General features: G+C 39.3%; 1 protein-coding gene across 1 annotated transcript in view; it reads left to right on the top strand.

Annotated features, from left to right (window-relative positions):
• LOC115235902 overlaps positions 1-19,609 on the top strand; it is a 62,016-nt gene extending 42,407 nt beyond the window's left edge. The window contains exons 5-21 of the mRNA XM_029807991.1: positions 286-684; positions 1,043-1,258; positions 3,423-3,590; positions 5,316-5,564; positions 7,335-7,442; positions 7,588-7,809; positions 8,158-8,321; positions 10,806-11,447; positions 11,717-13,944; positions 14,180-14,471; positions 15,271-15,480; positions 15,609-15,938; positions 16,253-16,657; positions 16,938-17,166; positions 17,253-17,655; positions 18,075-19,002; positions 19,286-19,609. Coding sequence (XP_029663851.1) covers positions 286-684; positions 1,043-1,258; positions 3,423-3,590; positions 5,316-5,564; positions 7,335-7,442; positions 7,588-7,809; positions 8,158-8,321; positions 10,806-11,447; positions 11,717-13,944; positions 14,180-14,471; positions 15,271-15,480; positions 15,609-15,938; positions 16,253-16,657; positions 16,938-17,166; positions 17,253-17,655; positions 18,075-19,002; positions 19,286-19,507 — 7,415 coding nt within the window. The 3' untranslated portion in view covers positions 19,508-19,609. The remainder of the gene's footprint in view (positions 1-285; positions 685-1,042; positions 1,259-3,422; positions 3,591-5,315; positions 5,565-7,334; positions 7,443-7,587; positions 7,810-8,157; positions 8,322-10,805; positions 11,448-11,716; positions 13,945-14,179; positions 14,472-15,270; positions 15,481-15,608; positions 15,939-16,252; positions 16,658-16,937; positions 17,167-17,252; positions 17,656-18,074; positions 19,003-19,285) is intronic.
• Positions 19,610-25,472: the final 5,863 nt, after the last annotated feature.

The following is a 25,472-nucleotide window of genomic DNA, read 5'->3' as shown; positions in this document are numbered from 1 at the left end:
AATAAAAAAAAAAAAAAAAAAAAAAAAAAAAAAATATCGAAGCGAGTTTTTCCGATCGCGTTTGCTGCTACAACGAGGCGGAAACGCTTTATCTCTCTCTCTCTCTCCCCTGCCATTTGAAATTATTTCACATTATCGGCGTGATATCAACTGCTGCAGAAATAGCATGCAAATTGTCACGTGCGTCACAATACGCGCGCGTCCACTCTCTCATTATACGTGGCGACGCGATAATTCACGCCTCGACAATAACGCGAGTTTCTTGTGTTCTGTATTTGGCGAAAGGCGGCCTTCATCAGAACGCGTTCTCGCCCCAGCTGTCCCTGGTGACCGGCGGCGCGCCGACGCTGACCATCAACAGCTTCTCGTCGCCCAACTCGGCTAACGGCGTCGCGTCGACGACGGGCGTTCTCCTGCAGGAATATCAACCGCCGATAGGTGCGACCGCGGCAACAGGATGCAACGTCACCGTCAATTCAGGCTCGTCCTGCCTGACCAACACCAGCAGCACGAGCAGCGGCATGCTGGTGCACGGCGGTGGCGCCGTTCAAGCCACCACCGGCGCCGTCGCCGGTTCTGCCATGGCCACGAAGAGGCGGGAGGCCTTTCTGCCCAGTCAAGGCCAACCGGTGAAGCTGGAGAACAAATCGAACAGGACGTCATGCCTCTGCAGGAACAGCAACGGTACGAATATCCTCTCGGCGGACTTGGTATCCTTGACGATCGCGTTTATTCGAATGGATGATGAATCTTGATCTTTGCATCCCCGACCTTCTTTCGGATCACTTTAATCTTTTCTAATCTTCCTTAGGTTTTAGTCTTTCAATCTCTCCGAAGTTATATTTTTGGTTCGTTGAATTTTTCAAGTTTCTCGGAGAGTTCTTGGAATTCTAGAATTATAACTTCGAAGAATCAAAGAGAAAACGAGAGTTGGAATATAGTTCGAAACTATTGTCGCGCATGTTGCTGTCGGATTAGATTGAATTACAGGGGACTCTCGATTATATACGCGATTAACGATCGCCGAAACGACCAATTTCAGGAAAGACAAAGATGGTGCATTCGGATGTAGGATGTAGCAGGACGTTACCTGTCGCCTCGTCTTGGAACGGGCAGGACGGTGTCAACAATAACGGTTTGACGGTCAAGAGGGAACCCCTGGCTTCGGTGCCCTGCCAAGTCGCCGAGGTTTCCACGTCTCTGCACGCCACCACGACCTCCGTCAAGATTGAGCCCGTTCCACCTAAATCCGAGAACGGTAAGTGTTTATCAGAGTCTGTTATTCATACATTCCAATCATCTTAGTCTGAGTTAATTGTCATACAAAAGATATTGAATTTATCGCGTGTGTTTGTCGCTCGCGCCGTTTGATTCTCTTTATGTATCCGGTGCGAGTATTACACGACGATCGTATCATTAGAGACAGATGCGCGATAAAAATCGTACGATGATATATCTCGAGATACATCGCGGAATCATCGAGAAGATGAGACGCAATCGAATCGTAATAATTGCGCGATATAAGATTGTGTTCAAGAAGTAAAAATATCTTCGGTATCGAAGATATAATCGCCTTTCCCGACAATCATGTACGGATAATCGTCGGTCATCTACAACAATACAGTGTAATAGAACAATTTTTCATATATGCGCGTTTAAAACATACAACACGAGATATTTTGAAAATCATGAGATATAATTACGTTGTCGTCAATTTACTCCAAGATCCAAACGTAATCCGAATCGACGTAATCAAATTTCTCACAGCCACGTTTATTTGATGAATAGATGACGCAATATTTAAAAAAATCTTGATTAAGATATACATAAGATGCGATTACAAAATCAAAGATAATTACGTTGTTCAACGAGCGCGCGAGAGATCATTGTCGTTCGCCAGTTTGCGATGAAACTGTGTGCGTGACCTGCGTACATGCACAAAGCTCTTATCTGCCGAAAATATCGTTCGAATCGACATAATCAAATTTTTCACCAACCACGCGGAAGATCATCGCGCCGTTCGCTTAACGCAAAGGTGGCGCGACGCTTTTTTTGATAGGCTCACAAACGTTGAGGGCGCAGAAGGGAGCGACGAGGGCGAGGGAAGAAATGCGTGATATGGGAGAGCGCGAGAGCGAGATGGCGACAAGAAAAAGATAGAGAGAGAGAGAGAAACGGAGCGAGACGAGATCGCGCGAGAGGACCGGTCTGTCGGTTGGAGAGGAAAAGAAGGAGGAGGAGGTGAGAGACGAGAGGAAAAGAGAGAAAGAGAGAGAGAGAGAGAGAGCGGCAGAGGCAGACAGTCTCGTTAAAGTAGGAGGTGCGTGGCACGCATGGCGACGCAAACACAAGGCGTGGTTCGAAAGAGTCTCGACCCTCTCTCCTCCCGGCCGATCCCGACATCCGCGCTCTCGCACCGGTTCTCGTTTGCGTGATGCCCGCACGTGTTACGTCATGCGAGCGTAACGCGCGTCGCGTCGCGTCGCCGGCCGAAGGCCGCCGGGGAGAAGTGTCGGGACGCGACGAGGTGGCGGAAAGAAAAGGAGGAAGGGGGGGTAAGAGATGGTGATTTAAATGAATACACTTTCGAGTGCATCGATGAAACGCGACGCGTAGATCCGCCGCGGTCCTCTTTTCTTCAAAGTAAAAATGTCGAGGCTTATCCAAAGTGGACGGACGGAAGGGTGAATGAAGAGATAAATCAAGACGGTGACTGAAATTTGAAACGCGTTTCAAAGTTTAAATTGGCCTTTCGATAAAACGTGCGAGATGTATTTGACGAGATTTTCGTGAAAAGGCCAATCAATGGAAGGGAAGAGGGTGATCTGGACGGTGATTTAAACGAATGCGCATATCGGATATAAAACACGCGTGAAACGAGTTCTATTGGAAATATTTCCCCGTTCGAGAAAAATTTCTGTATATTCTGTAAATTTCGAGATAATAGATTGTTTGCTTTTAATTACGAGCTTACAGATTCGAAATTCGCGAGAATCCTTATTTTTCCAAATTATTGAATCGACAATAATCTCTATGCTCACTCGCAATGATAGACGTTTTTTACGTGTCTACGGTAATCACGCAACTTAGACTCGACACCTTAAACTCCTTAAATTCTTCGAAATTAAAAACTGCTTCTTTAATCTTTAGAAACGCGATACACGATACAACGATAAAGGTATCAAATGAAGAAATGAAAGATGTATGATCTTTATGCGAACTCACACGATAGATCGATCTCATTCACCCCAATGTCCCTCGCGAAAGGGGTTCTTTCCAGAATCGCGTCTGTTTATTACCCCATATAAACTTTTATAAATTCTACGACTAACATCGAAGAGAGCTTCGGGCAGTTTGCGACCGATTGCGGGATCTTGTCCTCTCTCAAAGCGATTCACGCGCGATTTCCTTAATCGTTTCAGGAATAGCGGTCTCGAACGCGGCTGCCGGTGGCATACCGGTCGGCATCGCTGTGGCGAGACAGCGGTTGCAACACCAGGAGACTTCGACGTCTATGCGCAACGTCTCCCTAAGTCATCACACGTCGCATCACGCGACGAGCTATCATCATTTCCAGCCGGACAGCCTAGGTGAGTATCGTCTCTCTCTTTCCTTCGGCATTTACCAAACTCTGTTCCTCAACCTGAAATCACACGAACGATTAAGTTGAAATTTATCCCATCCGTAAAACAAAAATTCGATAAAGTGATTTATATGAATATAAAAGTGCAGACATATATGACAGAATTCAATTTTTCGCGAAAAAGTGAAAAAATAAGATAGATCCTAATACTATATTTTTGCAGAGAAATATGAATTCAATTAGTATCGTTGCATTTATGAAAATGCGTCACCCGTCACACCTGTGAAATTATTTATGAGATATAATTGACGTTTCAGTAATCGCGCGATTGTTAGTCTCTATGAAAATAAGATCGCGTATTGAAAAATTCATCCTGTGATTAAATATCGGTATCGAATTGTAAAAGTTTTTGTCATTCTTGTTCCATTTCTATTTTTACTAATCGCGTAGCGTTTTACAAATGTCGTTATCGCTCTTTCGCGTTGATGGTATTTTTCGTATGCGAATATCATATTTCGATGCCGATTAAAAATTCTAGATAACAACAAAATGCCACGCAAATTTGCGAAATGATATCATTCTTCGGATGACAATTTTGAGCGTAGAAGAATATCAAAATACCTCGAAAATTAATTTTTCAAGGGATATCCCTTTCAAATGTCAGCATGCAATATATACGGTGTCCAATTACGCAGCATGTCCTCGCAATGCGATTACATGCGGGCTTCAATCCTAAAGCGAAAAGTAAAGAAGGCTCGCTTTAGGTTTGCTGGCATGCATCGAGATAACGTTTGTCGTGCATGTGAACGGTTTTAAAATCCATCGCATGATCCTTATCGAGGTTTTCCGCATTTAACGTCTTCGATATCAGCATCGAAGGAGTAACTTTGCCTATTGCACTGTCTTGAGCGTAATTTATTACAAAAAAATATCGCCGTTATTACTATTGCCTAGGGCTCTACCAAGAGACACGTTAGTGTCTCGCGCCAAGTCACGCGCAGCAACAACGAGGCGTATATATACGCGAGTCGTCCAGTTAATGGTACTTTAGATTAGCGGATCTCAGCAACAACTGGACCATTAGAATTATAAAAGGTTTCATAACTTTCGATAGATCGAGTCTGTTTTTAACGAAAGTGTCTTTATTTTGTAAAAAATAAGTATAAAGGAAATTAAAATTATTTATATTAAAGAATCAATATCTCTTTTAAATTGAAAATTAATTTTTACTTTTCCATTAACGCGACGTTATTTTTAAAGTAATATCATCGTAAAAATAAGAGCCTCAGCCAACAGTAATAATGGCAATATCCCTTTGCATGTAAAAACCCTATATACGTTAAATATATCAAATATTTAAAGTATAAAATTAAGTGAAATTATACATTTGTATATGTATATCAAGATCATGTCCGGTTTAAAACTCACAAAAATAATCATAATTAGGAATCACAGGTTGTTTTACAATATGAACATGAGACGATCTAAAATATTGCGCGTGGCAAATTTAGGTAATATTCCTTGAATTTTAAATATGTTGGACCCCAATATATTCATCCCTATACGACCGCTCACCTTCATACATCACTGGGCGGAGAGGGTGAAACGAGACTCGTTCGTACCTCCAGAGTTTCTCTCCTCGCCAGCGTGACGTGCGCGCGGCTTTCCCTTGTCGATCAACCCCCTGGTTCGCGATGGATGATGAACCCCGATGAATGAGTCCCCGTTGCAGGCTCCAACACGGCCATGGCGGTAGGCGGCACCACCCTGGTGCACTGCGGAGGGCCTGGAGGGGAGGATCGTGCGGCCCACCTAGCTGCCATTCCCTCCGGGGCGCTCGCGCCCTCGTTGAGCCTGAATTCCAGTCTGAATTCCAGCCTGAATTCCACCCTGGGCAGCATCGGCGGCGCACCGGCGGCCGACGCGGCCGCCACTGCGTGGCCGCCCACGCTGTGGCAGTATCCGGCTGCAGCGGCTGCAGGTGAGTAGTTGGAATATCATTATCAGGAATAATGAGCGAAATACAATAGCTAGCATTCCCCCTCTTCGAACATATACAATAGTTTAAAATAGATGGTAGATTTAGAGATAGAATCTACAGGGTGTCAAGTCGCTAGAGAAACATTGGTGAACCTGGAATTACCAGGGATATTTTCTTTTCTTTTACACCTGGAAGACTCAGGGTATTTTCATGGAATTTTATTGGAGAATTTTTTAAAAAAACACGGTCGTTTTTTGGTAAATTTATTTTTATATTGCAAGCAATCGGCAATCCACCAATTGGCCAAGTTGTGTAAAATATGTATTTTACGCAACTATTAAATATATGTATTATAAATAATATATATTTTTTTTATATCTCTGTTTTTACATATTTAATCTGTTAACAAAATATAGAAAATATGCACATATATGTACATATTTTTTATTGTAAATTTTCAGAGTGATAAAAAAATAAAAATTATGCAGAAGAAAAATGTTTATCTTATGAAAACTATTTAGTTTTTTTAGTGCGTTTTTAAATCTATCAACTGAAACTCAAATGGCTTTTTATTTTTCCTTAGTATGTGAAAAGCATTAGAAAATGCACACAATGAAAAAACTTGTTTTATAAAATCGCACAAAAAAAAAGAATATTACAAAACTTCTCTACCTGAAATTTTGAAAAAGAAACCTGGAAGATTAGGGATTTTTCAGGGAACTTTTTTACAAGATTTGAATAGAGACCTTGTAGAAATAAGATAAAAAAGAATGTCTCTATGTCTTTATGATCCCTAGTTTTGTTCTGGTGCCATTGTCATATCGAACAAATAATCAGGCATAAATTTTGAAGCATTGGCAAATAATATTTATGCAACAATACGAGCAGAGTGAACACTCGAAGTCAAAAATAATACACGAGTAAAAAAAGAATATCTTATTTATATACAAATAAAAATGCATAGACAGAATGAAGAAAGAATATAAAGAGGCGTAAAGAAAAGGCTGAGAAAGGAAAAAATGGAAAGCGGGAAATACACAAAAATAATCATAGGAATATGTGTATAAATAAAAATGAAAGAGAGAGCTACGCGCGTATGTGATTATTAATAATAAGCTGCATAATTCGCGTAGTATCCAATTTTTTAGCGACGTAAACGAACCACGTCGATGGACAAAAGTACGGATTAATTAACGTCACGTGACGTATATTACGCGCATCCGTCAGCTCGGGGCGATTAACCGGGCCACTAACGAGCGACCCTATACAATTTCGGATCGAATTCACCCCTCGCGCTCTGACCTCCCTCCCCGGCCTCGCTGACCGAGTGACATTTATCCTAAATAACGCCAACTGAACTACATTGCCACCCGATATGCCGTTTGCGCGCGCGTATTTTCGCGCCGCGTAAATCATTCACGCATATCCGTTTAATTTAATTCGTCGCTCGATTAAGCGTTTGGAGATTGAGACGAAAATGCGCGCGTTAAGATATACAAGACCAATCCCAATTTTGCACGATATTTAAATAATAATAGCGTAGTATAGTAACGGCAATATATATATATATCTCTTCATTTTATATCCCGGACATTTGAATTATATCGGTCTAATCCTTTAGATCTTTTATATCGTACAAGTTATCGTGCACTCAAAGTGCATATTTATAGGTATGGATTATAAATGTAATTGAAACCACACATACACATACACACATAATGAGATAATCGAAATTAATATACGAATGAGGAATTAATTTGGATTTTGTAGCGATGCCAACGGAACCGGTCGGCTTCCCACAAATGGGCACCGGCTTGCAGGGCGGTTTGCAGCTGGTCCGCGATCCGTCCGGACATGTTATCCTTATTCACGCCGCGGGTAACGTAACATTTCGTATAAACATTCGATTCGCTCTCGATGACGGGAAGGAGACTCAACTCTTTTTTTTTTTTTTTTTTTTTTTTTTTTTTTTTTTTTTTTTTTTTTTTTTTTTATTTTTTTTTTACATTTTTCCTTTCGACAGAACAAATGCAGCAGGCCGTGGTGTGGCCGAATTACTCGAATCACAACGGTAACGTCGCGCCCCCGCCGCTTCTGTTGCCACCCCCGCCGCCCTCGATACAGCTTCTGAGTGATATCGGCGGCGCGCGACTCGTGCTAACCGAGAACAAAAGGAAGCAGCAAAGCGCGTTACCGATCGTCAAGATTGAAGCGGAATGCAGCAACAGTCCGACTACCATAATCAGTGAGCAGGACTTTATTTCTTTTATTTCTTATCCGATAAAGAGGAAAACAATTTTTGAGTTCGAAAAAACAATTTCTTCTTCGAAATGACAGTAGTAAACTATATGAAGGAAATATTTCGGTTTTATCTTTCGCGACAATATAATGAAAAATTTTCTTGAAAGGTCGAGACGAATTGAATCGCGATGAAACAAAGCAAAATATAGGGGGATGAAAATTAATTTTGTTAAATTCTTATGAAAGATATACAATATATATACGAGTGATAGAGAGAGTTGAACACGTTGTGGGACAATGAGAGAGAATCGAATTCAAGATATTACATTACATTTCATATGCGATTATGCAGCGTCGTCCACCGAGTCGTCCAAGACCGCACTGCAGACTATGACCTCCGTGACTGGCGCCCTGGTACCGGACGCGGCCCTGGTCACCACGCTACACTACTATCCACCGGCGCCGGCGCTGGTGCAGATCAGCCAGGCCGAGCCTGCCACGAACTGCAGATCGCAGGTAGGCGCGTTTTTTTCAACCACTTATGCGATAAGAAGAATTATTACGCCGACCGGCCGGCGCAATATCTATGCAGATACCCGATGCAAATCGAGTTCGTCCGATGATTAATACAATGTACCGCAACGTTTCCACATTATGCGAATGGCTGGACCGCGCCCGGAGCTTGACATAATCACCGCTGCACACCCCCATCCGTCTCTCTCTCTCTCTCCCTCTCTCTTTCTGAATGAATTGCTGGACATTATGCGAATGGCTGGACCGCGCCCGGAGCTTGACATAATCACCGCTGCACACCCCATCCGTCTCTCTCTCCCTCTCTCCCTCTCTCTTTCTGAATGAATTGCTGAATCCTTGTCAATTTGCGTAGAGAAGAAGTTTTTCTACTCAAACATGCATCATAAGAATGCTGGACGACATAAAACATGTAGCAAATTGTAGAAAAATGACTATTTCCATTTTTTTTATTTTTCGAAAGCATTTGACAGAATTCATCATAATATTCTAATCAATAAATGGAAAGAGAGAAGTTTCCCCTCTCTCATTGTACTTAATGGATAATTTCCTATTTGATGAATAGAACGCAGGCTGTACGCAATCAATACGATGATATTTGATTCATATCAAGGTCGGAGTTCCACAAGGTTTTATTCTTGCTCCATTTTTTTGGGGGGTTTGGATTAGTATTCACTTTATGTGTCAGATATTAAGGGGATTCTGTATCATTCTAAATATAGTTTTTACGCGGATGATTTGGAAATTTATTTGCATTGCGAATCATGTGAGTTGCAAAATTGCAATAATCGAAGTGAATGAGGATATTAAATCTATTATCAACTGGTTTAATAACAACGGGCTCATTCTGAATTCTGACAAAATGCAAGCCATTATTTTTGGCACAGCCAAATATATTAACACGGTCAATTTTGAATGTTTATTATCAAGAATTGAGATTGGGGGATCTACAATGCTTTTCTCTACCAACGTTAAATACCTTAATATTATTATCTCCAGCACATTATCTTGGGAAAGGCAAGTGACTAGTGTAGTTTAGAGCATGCAGACTAAACTATATATCAACTAAAGATATCTAAGTATCTTTTGTCTAACGAGCTAAAAATTAGATAATCGTCTCGCTCATTTTACCATACCTGGATTATTTTTCCGCAGCACTCATTAACATTACAGGATAACTCAACTTAAAATTTTACAGAGCTTTAAATGCATGTCTTAGATTTGCGAGCAATGTTAGTCGGGACGAGCACACAACTTTGTCCTATCACATATCGCGATGGCTCAAGATTGAAACAAAGATTTACCTCGTTAAGATGCTTACTCTTTAATTCATTAAATCTCATCAGCCAAGTATCCTATATTATAGCAGTTTTGCGTTTCGATTTACTCAAACATCAAGAACTATGAGGGTTGCGGGCGATCTCCTCTCATTGCCTTCGTGTAAAACGGAGATTTATAAGCGCTTCTTCGGATTCACTGCTTTCAAGTTATATGGAATGCAAAATCGATTGACGAATTTAAAAGCAAATTATATGAACATTTATCGAATGTTCCATTGATTAAATGAGATCTAGATTTAGTCGCTTCAGTGGAAGCGACTTTCGAATGTCAGACGCATTATATATTGTATTTTGATGTGTGTATTCTGTTATAGTAATCATAATACTATAAATTTATACAGAAACGCTAATTACGATATCCGCTGTGTCATGTGTGGATGTATATGTGTATATTTTTATACATACTGAGTTCTGTAAGTACTCCATTTATGTATTCACACCCTGTGGTATATGTTGCATGTAAAACGATGATCTTCATCACAGGCTAGATTGGATATGCATGTGTGGCTTTATACGCTCACATGCATTATATATAAATAAACCTCATACACACGTACATCTTACACACATATACAAACACTGAAACATTTATATTATCGCATATATAAGCACAAATACAAACTCACATCATCACATTGTATTATATTACTAAATTATACTTGCATAATAATTATATATGAACAATTTTTTTGTATTGTGTGCTTGAAGAGATATCATCCCAGCGTTGAAATAAATATACGCTTTCTCTCTCTCTCTCTCTCTCTCTCTCTCTCTATCTATCTATCTATCTATCTATCTATCTTTTTTTTCCTCTCTTTCGGTTGAAGATATCTCTCTCTCTCTTTTGGTTTCGCCCGTGTTTCTACGATTACTTCGAATTCTACAGATTACTCTCGATGCTTTTGTAGAACAATATTAACTAACTTGTGAAAGAATTAGCGATTTCGTGTAAAATCGTGCAAGATTCAGAAAAAAAATTATTTGAAATTTTTTTGCTCTCTGCTTATGATACTTCCGTTTTCACGAAGAAATAGAGGAGATTTGGGCAATGTAAAAGAGAATGTAAAGATAATCTCGAGATTTTTCTCAAACTTTTTTAAAACCTCATATAAGAACCTTTCTTGCGAAGGCCACATCGCCAGTGTCGTATTTGACGCCACCTCCGGAAGTACCGGCGACTATTCGCGCGATCGAGCCGCCGTCGTTCGGTGTCCAGGATGCCTCGAATCAGACCGATGCGCCCGAGGATATCGAGGAGCAGAAGCAGGAACCGCTCGTGAAGCAGGAGCAGAATCCGAGTCCCTGCCATGTCGCGTCCCAGTCGAATTCGGGGAATTTCGAGATCGCGGCACCGCCACCGCCAGAGAGAATCTGCAACGTCGTCAGAATCACGACGACCACAACTACGGTGAATCCGACCGTCTGCGGTATCGTCGCCAAGGTGGATAAGGCTGAGAACACGATCATCAATATGGCCGATTGCGCCAAATATTCGACAAAGGACGGTAGAGCGATCGTCAAGGCGATCGAGCACGACGCACGGACAGATGAGGAGATCTGTAAGGACGACAAGACACCACCAGTCTGCGGCAGCAGGGGTAGCAGGATTGGTGCTAGGATCATTGAGATTACTGAAGAGAACTGCGACAGCTTCCATGAGAATTTGGAGTTCTTCGCAAGGAGGAAAGATGTCAGCGTGGATCAATGCGATACTTGTCCCAATGACGAAGAGGACGTCGCGCAAGAGCCCAAGATTGATGAAAAGATAGAAGTAAAACCTTTATTATTTTTCGAAGTTTATTTCTTAATCTCAACAAATATAAACATATATATTCAAAAAAGAGAATGTATTAAAAATGTTTCTTTTTTCAATTAATGTAAAATAGAGAAAAGTTTCTACTCTGATGATGTTATCGATTTTACACACTCAAACATTTGGATTTTTTCACTATTAATGTTTCGAATAAAAAGTAAATACGCGTTTCATTCCTTTGCATATTTTCTAATACAATATTTATAATTATATCGCGTACCTTTCAGGTCGAGTTGAAGACTATCGATGCGTCGGAGAACGTCAAAGCTCATCGTCAACCGTGCGCCAAGACACCAGAGCCGCCGATCTTCAACGGATCCAAGGCAAGCATCGTCGATTCCACAGAATCGTCGAAAATTAATTGTGAGAGTTACGACAAAAACGTCACAAGGGACATCGCGAACGGCGAAGTACGGCCTCAGATCACAGTAAAGTCCTTCGACATGCCCAATATCGATTGCGAGGATCAGGAAATCGTGCAACAGGTAGTTGTTAAGCAGGAAGCCGACGAAAGCTACTACGAGGCGTGCTGCGAGTCGTCCCGGTGCGAGCCAACGTCCACCAGTGAGAGAGCCAGGCTGCCCAGCTGCGAGAAATTATCACCGGAGGCGACAAAGAGGCACACGGTGGAGAAATCCCATCATCCAGGTATTGAGAACGTGGTGGAAAAGCTGAAAAAGAACGCGGCGGCGCTGCAGGAGGCAGCAGCGCTACCTATCGCGCAAAAGTTCGACGAATCCATCGAGAGATCAAATGCGGAGAGCGTCAAATCGCGCAGACATTCCGAGACGATCCCAAAGAAGCTGCATTTTTTGAGATCGTGCCAAAATTCTGTAGAGAGTGCCGCCGACATCGAGGTCTCCTCTTCCTCGCAGTCCACGACATTGGAACGGCATGTTCCGGACGAATCGAGACAGTATTCATCGTCGATAAAGGATGACAAACACTTGAATGATGGCAGCAGGTCGTGTAATATATCCGGCGAGACATGCCTGCTCGGCGATAATAACAACGACAGCAGAAGCAACAACAACAACATCAAGACTCTTGAGGACAAGAAGCTGCTCGCTAAAAGCGAGAAGAACCTCGTCTGCGAAGTCACCGCTTACGTCAAACCCAAGACCGTCTGGCGTTGCGAGGTGCAACCATTTGAAAAGCTTCAGACAATTTGCAAGCCCGATGATGCATCCTCGGAGACGAAATCCAGAATCCAAAGCCAACAAAAGCCGGCCATTGACCTGAGCGGTCTCGAGTTATTGTCAAACAGCATAGAACAATTGGAACAACGAGTCGGTCATCCGGAACAATCTCAACCGGACACCTCACCGGAACCTGCGGAAAAGTTGTCTGTTAGAGGCAAACTAATGAGTCAACAGAGCGAGAATAATAATAATAACGTCGGCAACCCCCTTGGCTTGCTCTGCGCGTTGGCCGAACAAATTATGGAGGTGGATGATAAAGCTCCCCGAAAACTGAATTTGGAAAGCTCGGAGGAAATCTCGCAGGCTGGTAGGTTACTGTTGAATTTAGGAAGAGGCCCAGATTATCCCGAGCAAGATGGAAGCAAGAGAAAATATTCAGAAAATGACGATTCGCACCATTCCAAACGATCCAAGCTTGACAATCACGAAGAGATTAGCAAGAATGAATCGTTTCCAAATCATTACGATAAATTTATCGAAGATAACAGGACGGGAAGGCAGCAGGAGGAAATTCTTCAAAAGAGATCGAAAGAAGTTAATAAAGACATCGCCAAAGACAAAACTATGGAAACTATGAGGAAACAGGAAGAACGAGATGTTCCAAAATCGACAGAGAGTACCAAGCATAATACTTCGCTACCGAAAGGCAAGATAACGGAAGCTGCAGGAAGACAACAAGAAGGAATCCCTCTGAAATCAAAGGATATTAAACGTATCCTTGATTTCTCCGAGGAGAAAATCAATAAAAAAGTCACTAGTATGGAAGATCAGTCTCTCAATAGGGATAGTTATTCCAATCAATGTGATGCGAAGTGTATTAAAGATCTACAAGTTTCCTCAAACGAAACATCTGTTAACTCACAAAATAATGCTGCCCATAATGATAAGATCGACAAAGAAAACGATTTCTCGGACTCGGAAAGCGAAATGTTCGAGTCGAAGATTCTTCCCGATCAGCCAGCGATCTGCGAAATTGACAACCGGATGTCCGTCGAAGAGAGAGACACTCATGATTACAAAAACGTACGGACCAAGTTAGACGCGAAGAAGTTCATAGTCAGAAAAGGAAATTGCGAGAACAATGACGATGACTGGCCAAATATGAATGCTACCGAGCTGGACATGAGAGTCAGGATGGCCGACATCCAGAGGCAATATAGGGAGAAGCAAAGAGAGCTTTCCAAACTGATCCCCAAGAAGGACGACAAGAAAAACTTTGGCAGGCCGCGGAAGAAGAGCCATTCCTCCACCAGGTAAGTGCGAGTTACTTTTAATATACAGCAGCATCCTTTACATGCATCATTCCTATAGAAGAAATAAATGTGAGATACTAATTATCGTTTGCCATAAATTTAATAAGAAATTTTTGACAATGAACTTCTTCTCTCACCTCCAAAAATTCATTAATTTAAATGTCAAATTAGACATAGCGCGCCGAATTTTGATATTCTCAATTCGAATAATTCAATAATTGATTTATTTTTTCAGTTCCGAACATGGAATATTGTCGTCGCCGTTGCCCGCGCTGGATCCCATGAATTCTCCATTGCAAAACTCGCCGTCGAGGTCATCGGAATTGTTGGACGGTACACCTCCACCGTTAGCCTCGGCTGTTCTGGCTATGCCGAGATGTAACGTGAATCTCGTAAAGCTCGGTGAGCCCAGGAGTCACATAAAGCTTCTGGATAGTATACCCAGCATCCCGATATCAGCACCGCCAGTGGCATCGCCGGTCCCTGGTTCCAGCAAAACGGAGGATGACGAGAAGAGTATAGGAACGGTACGTAGATTTATCTCGAGATTCCTCTTCATATCTTTTAGATAAATTTATTTATTTATAAATGCGGGAAGATATTTTTTTGGTGTACATTACTTAACGCTTATATACAAGTGTATACACTATTAGATAATATTGATGACAAAAATACTATTGAAAATGAAAAAAGATAAAGCAGAAAAGAAGAAGAAAAAAAAGACAAATAATATTCATCGAAGATATTGCATTAATTTATATTTAAACCTGCTAAATGACAAGTGTCAAAAGTCTATTGAATCGGAAATTCATTTACTGCTCATAATCGATTTAAATTTCCCTTATAAAATAAAATGTACAATTTCTTTTAAAAAGTATGCTCTTTCTGAGTTTTTTAAGTGGAAATAAAATTGAATTTGTTCCGAAATTTGTCAAAACATATTTACATGCGCGACATGTTTGTTTAATAATTTACATCGAAATAAGTGATTCACAATAATAATAAATAAGCTAATAAGCAACCCCAAAGAGACGTCGAGCGGTGAATTTTATATATATATATATATATGTATATATATATATATATATATATATAAAATTCGGGTATGTTTAATAAAATTGATAAATTTAAAATAATGTCATAACACGCAAGAATAAATAGTTTTCCCAAATAAAACTTAGCTCATCGGAGAAAACTGATGTTTAACATGCTTTATTAAAGCACAAGAATTCGCCACAAAAGCATATTCCAGTTGTGATTTGAATCATACAAACAGTAATCACAACTGAAAAGGTCAGGAAAATAATCGTGCATAAAATTATTCAGTTGGGTTACGATACCTCATCACCAGCACCGACTGTCGCGAGCTTGAGCTCCGCTTCCAAGAAGAGAAAAGTAGGACGACCAAGGAAGCTCACGTGCACCTCGGGCAGTGTCAGACACTTGACGGAAACAATTGTCGCCAAGAAACCTAAGAGCAAGAGTTCTCTAGTGGGATACGTGCTATCTTCAAAGAGCAGACATCTACAAACCAAAGTAAGATTTATTTTGATAAATTTGCATTAAAGCATAATTTTTTTTGTGTATCCTAACTTTCTGTGTCAAACACACATTATTCATTTTATAAGGTTTCATATATAATTATAATTTGAAATCGTCTTCAGCAATGCATAAACAATAGAACCGGCTATACACCGTTGCCATTCAAGTCTGGAGTGTCTCTCCCGAAGACGCAATCCAAGGTGCAAAAAGTCACAAAAGCGAAGGCAAAGCCGGCGAAGCAGACTCAGCTACATAATAAAAATGTGATTAGTTCGATTATCGCCGAAAAAGCGAAACTGAGTCAAGAGATGAAGCTTGAGAAGCATGGCGGTAAAGTAAAACCAAAGCTGAAAGCGGAGATAAAGGTGAAAAATTGGGAGGACGACGAAAACGACATGGTACCATGTGAGAACGTCCCATCCGAAGAATCCATCATTCAAAAACTCATCGAGGTAGCGAAATTGTTATGTTGTCGTTAAAATAGACTGTGTAAAAGGAATTAAAATAAAAAGAAAAATATTTTTTATAAAGTTATGAATTTCTGATTTGAAAACTGTACCTTTGGTAGGGAAAATAGACAAATTAAAAGAAATTAACATAGAAATTTTACAGAACTATATGAATTCTCGATATGAATTAAAACTGCATTTTCGATGACGTAAGTGTGATCGTTTACATCTCAATTGTTTACGCACATTTACAGATAGGATCAATAAAATTAGCCAAAGAAAGCCAATTATTCTTACAAATTTTGCTTACCTTGCAGGAGACGCCGGTAGAGCCGTCGGTGGAACAGCCATCGGAGAAAGAGCCGGAAAAATCGCGACATGACAAGTTAAAAAAGAAAAAGCGAAAGTCCAGCTCATCGCAGTCGCCGAGCTACGACCGGAAGGAATCCAAGCGACGTAGATACTTGGAGTACGAGCAATGCGCGAAGACCGTTGTCGCTGCTGCTGTCGCGAAGGTCAACGAAACCATTGTCAACCGATGCAAACTGACGTCCGCTCATCTAGACATTGATCAGCTGCGCGTTCTCATGGCAAACGGCGGTCTTTTCTATGCGGGCAGACTCAGCGCTGTGCAGGCGCCCGATGTTTACGCCATTACGTTGGACGGCGAACGCGGTAACAAACCGCACATTTACTCCCGAGAAGAGATCCTGAGAGACGCGGTAATTATAGATAATAATGAGAAAGAGATGATACAGAGTCGCTCAACATTTAACGTATACGGAATAAAAAAAAAACACTCATTTACGCATCCATACATATATCTATGTATACATTTATCCACATGTCTTCAAAATTTGAAAAATATAGTTGGTAAGATAATTATAACGAACAAAATAATAAACAGTAATATTGTACACTAATTAATTATGTGAAATAAAATAGGACTTTCATTGATAATTTATTTTCGGAGAATGAAAACGCGTTTTCGTTGTTCCGCAGATCGTGGAAGTGCGTCCGAGTTCGACAAAAGAGCTACCGCCCGGTACAAGATTGTGCGCGGTTTGGAGTGAAAAGTACAGATGTTTGTATCCGGGAACCGCTGTGGAACCTCTCGTACCTAATCCGGTTGACGACGAGAAATACGTCACCGTGGAATTTGACGATGGAGACAGCGGTAGTATTCCCTTGAACCATATCAGATTGTTGCAGCCTAATTATCCTCTCGTAGGCACGTATCATATATATGCCCTCTAACCGTTTCTCGGTCCAATGTAAACATTCGAATTGTGTTTATTTATCTCGGTCGCTTTACAGAATATGATCCGAATCCTCTTCTTTCATTGGGCAAACGACGCCGGCAAATATCCTCTTCGGAAGAGAAGCGTTCCGCGAGCAATCAAGCCGTTCCGGCAAATGCGGTAACCGACAACAATAGTTTCTGTTCCAACGTAGGAGAATTCACAATGAATAGCAGCGAATGTGCTAACGAAACGGATATCGAAACAAACATCGAAACAAGCAGCACGAGCGGCACAGAATACCGTAGGAGAAAACACCTGAAGAAAATAAAAAAGAAAAGACTACTCGAGAGTCAAGAAGGAAAGAAGAAGCATAGGAAACACAGATCCCGCAAAGAACATCGTAGGCATAAACATAGAAAACATCGAAAACACAAGCATAGACATCATAGCGACTTTGGTGACACAAGCAACGTAAGGTACGTTCTCATAATCTATCATATATAATCTATATACAGATATATCTCTAAATTTCAATGACCACACTATGTTACCGTGTTCTCTACGAATAAAAATAAGAAAAAGATGTCTTATAAATATAATCCCATAAACGGTTATTAAAGCTTTTAAGAGTTTGATTTAAAATCTGTGAGAAACTTTGTATACATGATTTATATACTTTATACAACTATTGAAGATAGAGAATTTATGTAAAGATATAAAAATACATTGAAAAGATATAAAAATTTATAAAATTCAAGTTCATAATTATGATAACTTGTAAGATTTATTTTCAATACAAAATTATATCTCTAAAAAAAAACGTTTTGATCAATTTTACGACACTGTGAGCTTTTATTTTTTATCTTTATTTCTTAAATGTTAATATATTTTTTAGCAATTGGGAAAACAATCAGGAGCAGAGGAATGATGAGGAAACAATCACAAACTTACCGAGTACAAATTTTCCCGCCGCTGAGGAGACCCACTTGTCCGAGGAGGATGACGAGACTGAAGGCTCGTTATTGACCATTGAGAAAGATGACGAGGCTCAAATGGAGTCTGAAGAGTCACCAGAACCAACCCAAAAGAATGACGTGGTTTTCGAAGTAATATCCGAAAAGCCGTCAGAACCGGTCATCCAGGAAACTCAATTAGAACCCGAGGAACCGTCGGAACCGGTCCAAGTGTATGAAGAGGCTCAGATGGACTTTACAGAATCGTCGGAAGACGTCCAAGCGAACGACAAACAATCCGAAGAATCGTCAGAATCGACCCGGAAGAAGACGCAGCCAAAGGCTGCATCGACGAAGCGCACTTCAACGATACGCAGCACCATGTCTAATATCGCGTGTCGTATCTCCAAAATAGGTAGCATCTCTAAAGTGAGTCGCGGCTCCAAGATGAATCGCGTTTCGACAAATCGCGCGTCGACAAGAAACGCCTCGACGACCTCGACGAGTTGCGCTAACACGAATCGCGCCTCGAAAAATCGCGCCACCGTCCAGACGAATCCAGGCCCGTCGAATCCTGTCGAGACGCCCAGTCCGATAGCCCGCATGCTGCCCAACAAATGCCATTGGAAATGGGCAAGCAGTAGCCGCGTATCTGGTGGAAACCAATATTTCACAGCCATCCGACGCGGTAAGGAGACGATAAACATAGGCGACAGCGTGCTGTTTTATTCCTACCGAAAACCACATGAGAAACCTTACATCGGCAAGATAGTATCACTGTGGTTGAATCAGAAATTGGAGATGAGGGTCAGATCCCAATGGTTTTATCGCCCCGAAGAGCTGCAACAGCCCTGTATTCTGGATCCTCCGGTAATTTTTTTTCTCATGAGATATCTAAATAAAAAGATCGGAATAAGAAATTATAAGATTAAGAAACACTATTCTAAAATTTCTCATGATTGAGTCTGCAGTCATATCGGATCATGATATTACAAGAAAATCGCATAAATTTTATTTTTTCTTACATTATATATGTATAAAAATGAATTATTTCTTAAAAAATAAATTTTCTCGTGTTTAACATAATACATTTGTCGAATGTACCGAAGGTTCGTAAATTCGAATAATAGCAAATGTTTATTTATTTGCGCAGGGCGGCCTATTTGAATCGAAGCACAGCGATTCGAACGACGTGCAGACGATTTCACACAAGGTGATGGTGTTGCCGCTCGAGGACTATAACAAAATATTACAGGCATCGCAGAAACATCAAAAGGGATTCGAGGATAACGATCCTTATTACTATGACGCCGGTTTCTACATGCACCCGACAGTGACATACGCGCCCGGAGTCACAGCTGTTCTACAAGAATGAGAACAGCTTAAGCTGACGATTAAGTTAAGCGGGATTACTTAATCGCGGTCAGCCAATGACGAAAATTCCGTAAAATTTTCTCCGTTTAAAGAAAAAAAAAAATAATAGACGACTCGCGCACTTTGCGGAGAAAAAGATAACTTTAGAAGCTTACGCTGACAAAAACGTAAGCGATAACATTTTCTTCTTTCTATCACATTTTATTGCGAGAGCGCTGCTCGGATGAAATCCACAAGGCACAAGCATTACTTTATTCGCGAGAATACTTAACTAATTGTCTACCAACTGACAAACCTGTTCATTCACTCGATATCATTGCGAAAATATGTTTAATCGTCGCAATACGTAAGAGACGAAAAAATCCCATCGAACTGATTAAGATCTTTAAAGAATATGCATACATATGTTATTGACTACACTTATATTATTATGTTATATTTGTACGTTCTCATATTTTTAATTACGAACTAATATTAGTTATTTACTATATATTTGTTATATAATTGAAGAAATAATCGCAGCCAAACCATTCGCCTCTTGTTCATCATAGAAACAGAAAAAAAGAGAACAGGAAAACTTTATGGAACTGTTTGTAGCTTAGGTACATGTGTAAATAATATTTACAATGATAAATTGTGACGATGATCGGATATCTTGTGTGAATTCGATTAATATAATTGGGTAATAAGATTATTACTCTAAGTAGATGGTCATACTTTCTCTTTTTTTTTTGCATTCGTACAAAGCAGTGCACTGAACGTGCATGACAAATCTGATATAAATCTCGACAAACTTTGTAGCTTGCAACTTTCGACCTCCATAACAAGCAATACTTGTGCCTTGTTAAAAAAAAAATGTCTCCCATCGAAATGCGACCCGACCCGATTTTTGTAAATTGTAATTAGCGACGAAGGGGGGAGGGAGAGGAGAGGTGAGAGAAAAAAGTGGATCGATGCAATAATCACACCAAGTGGCATTAAACGCAGAAGTGATTGAGATAAGAAGTTATTTAGTGTACATATTGTAAATACAATTTTAACAACGTGTGTGTCTAATATTTGCGCGCACACGGCTGGTTGACGTAAACCGTTTTACGAAAAAGCGGATTAGATTCGAGTTTATATAAAGCTTATAAATTTTAAGCCGTAAGATAATGACTTACTACCTGAGTAATAATAATATTTCGATGCTGACAAACGTTAACCGAAAGGGGGAGTGCACACACCATTTTCATGCTCGAATAATCAAATTTTTTTAACGATTAACGCAACAACGCACTCGAACATATGATAACGATAACATAGATTCACTGAAACCGAAACGAAGATGATGTTCGAGTCATTCCTAGAGGGGATACAGCTTGTAAAGAATTTCATTAGCGATTTATCATTGAACGCGCGATGCAGACGGATACCTTTAACAATTATGTAAATGACTCAGCTGATTCCAAAATTTGAAAAATTGTCCGAACGATGTGAATAGCCGTTATGCAATGATAGAAGCGATAGATGTTAATGCTAAATTTAAAAAAACGGGACTTCTTGATGAGGCTTAATGAGACGCTAAGATGTTAAAAAGAAAATTTACGCTGCAATACCATAATACCGTAATCGATAACGTAAATGAGAGGTTTCTCGTTGAAAAGATAAGTATGGTATCCGTTATCTTTTCGAACAATAAAAATTAGCATGATTTGACGATATCGATTCCACGAATGGATTCCACGATGTCGAGAATTTAAAATTATAATCTCTATAATAATGTAATAGTTTTAGCTTCGATTCTCTCCAAAATAAGCGGAATCTGATTACCATTTTCATCGAGCGGCGAACTATCTACATGCTGTGGTGGCATATATAATCTATTATTCGTTGTGCTTTTATTTGCCATATTATGATTTTTTTTTATTTAGATGCCTCATCGCGAGCGCTTTTACCCACATCGATGCTTCATTTCGATTTTTCCATCAGCTTTCGCTCTCTTTGAGGCCATCAGTATTCAAAACGTAATTCCGTAATCGATAACGTAAATGAGAGGTTTCTCGTTGAAAAGATAAGTATGGTATCCGTTATCTTTTCGAACAATAAAAATTAGTATGATTTGACGATATCGATTCCATGTCGAGAATTTAAAATTATAATCTCTATAATAATGTAATAGTTTTAGCTTCGATTTTCTCCAAAATAAGCGGAATCTGATTACCATTTTCATCGAGCGGCGAACTATCTACATGCTGTGGTGGCATATATAATCTATTATTCGTTGTGCTTTTATTTGCCATATTATGATTTTTTTTTATTTAGATGCCTCATCGCGAGCGCTTTTACCCACATCGATGCTTCATTTCGATTTTTCCATCAGCTTTCGCTCTCTTTGAGGCCATCAGTATTCAAAATAAAAGGAACAGTTACAATTATTTAATCTATCTACAAAAGTCGCTGTAGAATTATGTAGTTGTGAGATTATAATTTTAAATTCACATTTATTCGATTGTAGCTTAAATTTCAGACTCGGAGACTCGAGTTCCGAATGGCCGAAAATGTACTTATAAAAGGCGCTTGTGACACGCGTTGTTAGCGATTTTTTTTGATATCTGCACGATTACAAACTATATAAATGAGAGAAAATTTGCTTCTTTTGAATATTAGAAATAAATTCAAAACCGTAAAGCGCTATTCACACATTCATCGAAAAATTCTATCAAATAAAATCCGAGTCACGTGCGAGCTTCTCATATTTAAATTAATCAACGCATCACCCCTTGTACTATTTCGCTTATCAATCGATTCATTTAATAGTACATTTGTTTATATACCTATATAATACTTTTCATATACATATATAATATAATATATATAAGTATAATATAATATATATAAATATATATAAGTACGAAAAGAAAATCTGATATATACTTTACAAAATGTAGTGATGCGAAACAAGGTGCTGTATATTGATAGATATGTAGATATCGTTATATAATTTTCGTCGATTTATAAAAATAATTTTTCATTCAAGTTACTATCTTCTCCTTTCTTGCGACAAGCCGTAAAAACGGATTAACCGGAGATGACTTTTCTATTTGCGTGCAACATTCAGCAGCCAAGACGGAGAACTTTGATTATCAGTTTGCAGTTGTAACGATTAGAGATATATAAGTACCGTGTATTTTACTAATACTGGAATTATTTTGATACACTGAGCTTCATTAGAAATTAATGGAGACTTTTAATAAACTAGGAATATTGAATCATGATCATCATTATATGGAGCAAGCTTGCTCCATAAATTTGCCAAAAAGATAATGAATTAGAAAAACTTATCAATAAAAGTTCGTTAAAATAAACGTTACCACATTCACTAAAAGTCCATGTGAAATTCGGTCTTTATATATCTTTAGTTATTGGTAGAGCTTATTCGCGAGTCGCGTTTGCCAGTTACTTTTTTGAAATTTAATAAAAAACAAATAGAGAAAGAGGTTTTAAGAAACAATATCAAATAGGACGTGATTTATCTTCAAAAGATTCTTTCAATTATCCAGATAATTTCAGTCCCTTTTCCGATTATCTTTAGTAACTGTCAACGAAATATTACGTGTCATATAAAAGAGTGGATAACATAATCGAGCAATGAGAATACATACGCAAACTTAAAAATCGTGCGTCTTGACCTCCAAGGAATCTCAGCGATTCCAAACAATTTCCTACCGGCATCAGCTGTTAGGAACAAAGGTTCACACAGGCAATGGTTTGAAATAATTCTCAATTGATCAAACATTGCAGAAAGATCTTGTGAAAAAACGCTAAAGAATTATTATAAAGATATATAATTAATATCCATTAATGAAAAACGAACAATAAAAAAGGAGAGAAAGAACTCACCAGAAAGATCGCGGGAGATGGAGAGAATATAAAGAAATAGAAAACGCGATCGTCAAATTCAACCGAATGTTCGTTAAAACTACAGATCAATAGCACATATGTTATATATATAAACAAACATCATGGATAGCTGCTAAAAGCAGCATAGATGGGTAAATGACGTAAACCAGCGCAATGATTGTAAATTTTAGAAAAGCTATCAAGGAGAGATCGATAAATATGGTGCAAGCGATATCGCTTTGGAGATTGAGACTGCTTTTTTTGTCGATGAATAACATTTTTTGAGATTATTACAGAGTACGAGATAGAGCAAAGTACAATTCTCTAACGATAATAATAGAATCGTACACGTTGCAAGATTGTAGTTTCTCTCATCTGGCGACCGAAATTAAAGACTCCCTTATAGGTGCTAACTTTTAAGATACAAAACTACAAGCGAGATATTTCTAGAGCTATGATAAATGATTCTTCAGGCAATTGATCGACGTTTTTAAGAGCAAAAAATGAGAATTTGTATATATAAAGTTAGCGGTACGGTACCATAAATTTTCTTGTCGCGATTTTTTGATCGCATTTTGAAGTTTCAAAGAGTGATGAACGGAAAGTAAACGAGTCAATTGACAATTACGCGATCAATTGCATGAAAGGAATAAATTTTTCTGAAGACCTTTGACAAGATTTTATCGAAATTTCGCGTATGGTCCCGAAAAGTCAGGCGTTTTTTCGAATAAAGCCTGACAAAAAGCGATAAAACTTTTCGAAAATTTCTGTAGCATATAGACTGTATGCACTATATTGTACATATATATACAGAATCTAGTGCGTAGAGAGAGTCTTTCGAAAATTCAACTGGCATAGCAGTACATGCGAAGTACAAATTGAAGACACAATAAATTACGCGAGTCATTGATCGATGATCGAGAAATCAAGAAAGAGAGAGAGAGGAAAGAGGTACTTATGCGCGCGTAAAACGGCGCACGTGTGTGTGTGTGTGTGTGTGTGTGTGCACGTATGTATGCGGCTTTGTTTCATTTTTGTGTAAATATACAAAATATGGGTGCTCCCTCCCATATGTACATAACATAGCGCGCATTCGCGCCGTGTCGCTTCTCTAAAGATATTTTTGAACGATTGACACAACTGATCCATTGTATAGGTCTACGTATTCAATCATGTAGAACGTAAAAAAAAAAAAAAAGGGAAAAGATATAAACGTGTGTATAATATATAGTATTTTTTCATAAGAATCGCAAAAAAATACACACGAGACGGCGACGAGAGGAGTCTCTTTCGATCGGGCTTTTTAAATATTATATAAAACGAGATATTTTAAAATCGTACCGTTGCCGTTGCTTCGGTGAGCTTCCACGGGCGGTTACTGGATGTCTGGACAGTGTTGGACGTAATCAGGCCTTATCGAGAATAAACCTCTTAATAGAGTGTTGGCCCTTACAAGAACAGCGAGATCGGTTAAACACACACAGGTCGATCGCTCAGTAAAATTTTTTTATTTTGACTTTAGTCTTGGCAAAAATATCACAGAGTAAATTAAATATTTCCTCTCGTAGAAAAATTTACTAATGCTCGAATATTTATATTGCTGCTGGAAAGTTACATGTTTAATAACATGTATGTGTAGAGAGTGTAATCCATGATTTATATTTGCGTGGCTGATATTACAGTTACATAGTATCTCGTCGAGTAATCACCCCTCTTCGCGCGTGTAACTGTAATGGTTTGTGAGAAAAATAAATAGAAAGATTGTGAAGCAGCAGCTGCACAAAGTCGCCGCCTGTTTCCGCAATAAGGACCGATAAAAGAAGCTCAGTGTTCTTGGAGGGGCCAACAGACGACGGTACATACTTTCTCTACAATGCAAAGAATCGCAATTCTTCTAACATGCTTGTAGTGATATATTATAGCGCCGGTATAATATTATTAATTACTATTAAAACATGACGACGTTGACCGCGCACACACGGTTAATAATATTATATCGATAATATATATATATATATATATATATATACACGTAGATTTACGTATACGCGCGTTTAATTTATAGTATCATATGTTTTTTTTTG

The sequence above is a fragment of the Formica exsecta genome, unplaced genomic scaffold (assembly GCF_003651465.1).
Source record: "Formica exsecta isolate Colony F162 unplaced genomic scaffold, ASM365146v1 scaffold237, whole genome shotgun sequence".
NCBI classification, from domain to species: domain Eukaryota; kingdom Metazoa; phylum Arthropoda; class Insecta; order Hymenoptera; family Formicidae; genus Formica; species Formica exsecta.
This window is presented reverse-complemented; position numbering and strand designations above follow the sequence as displayed.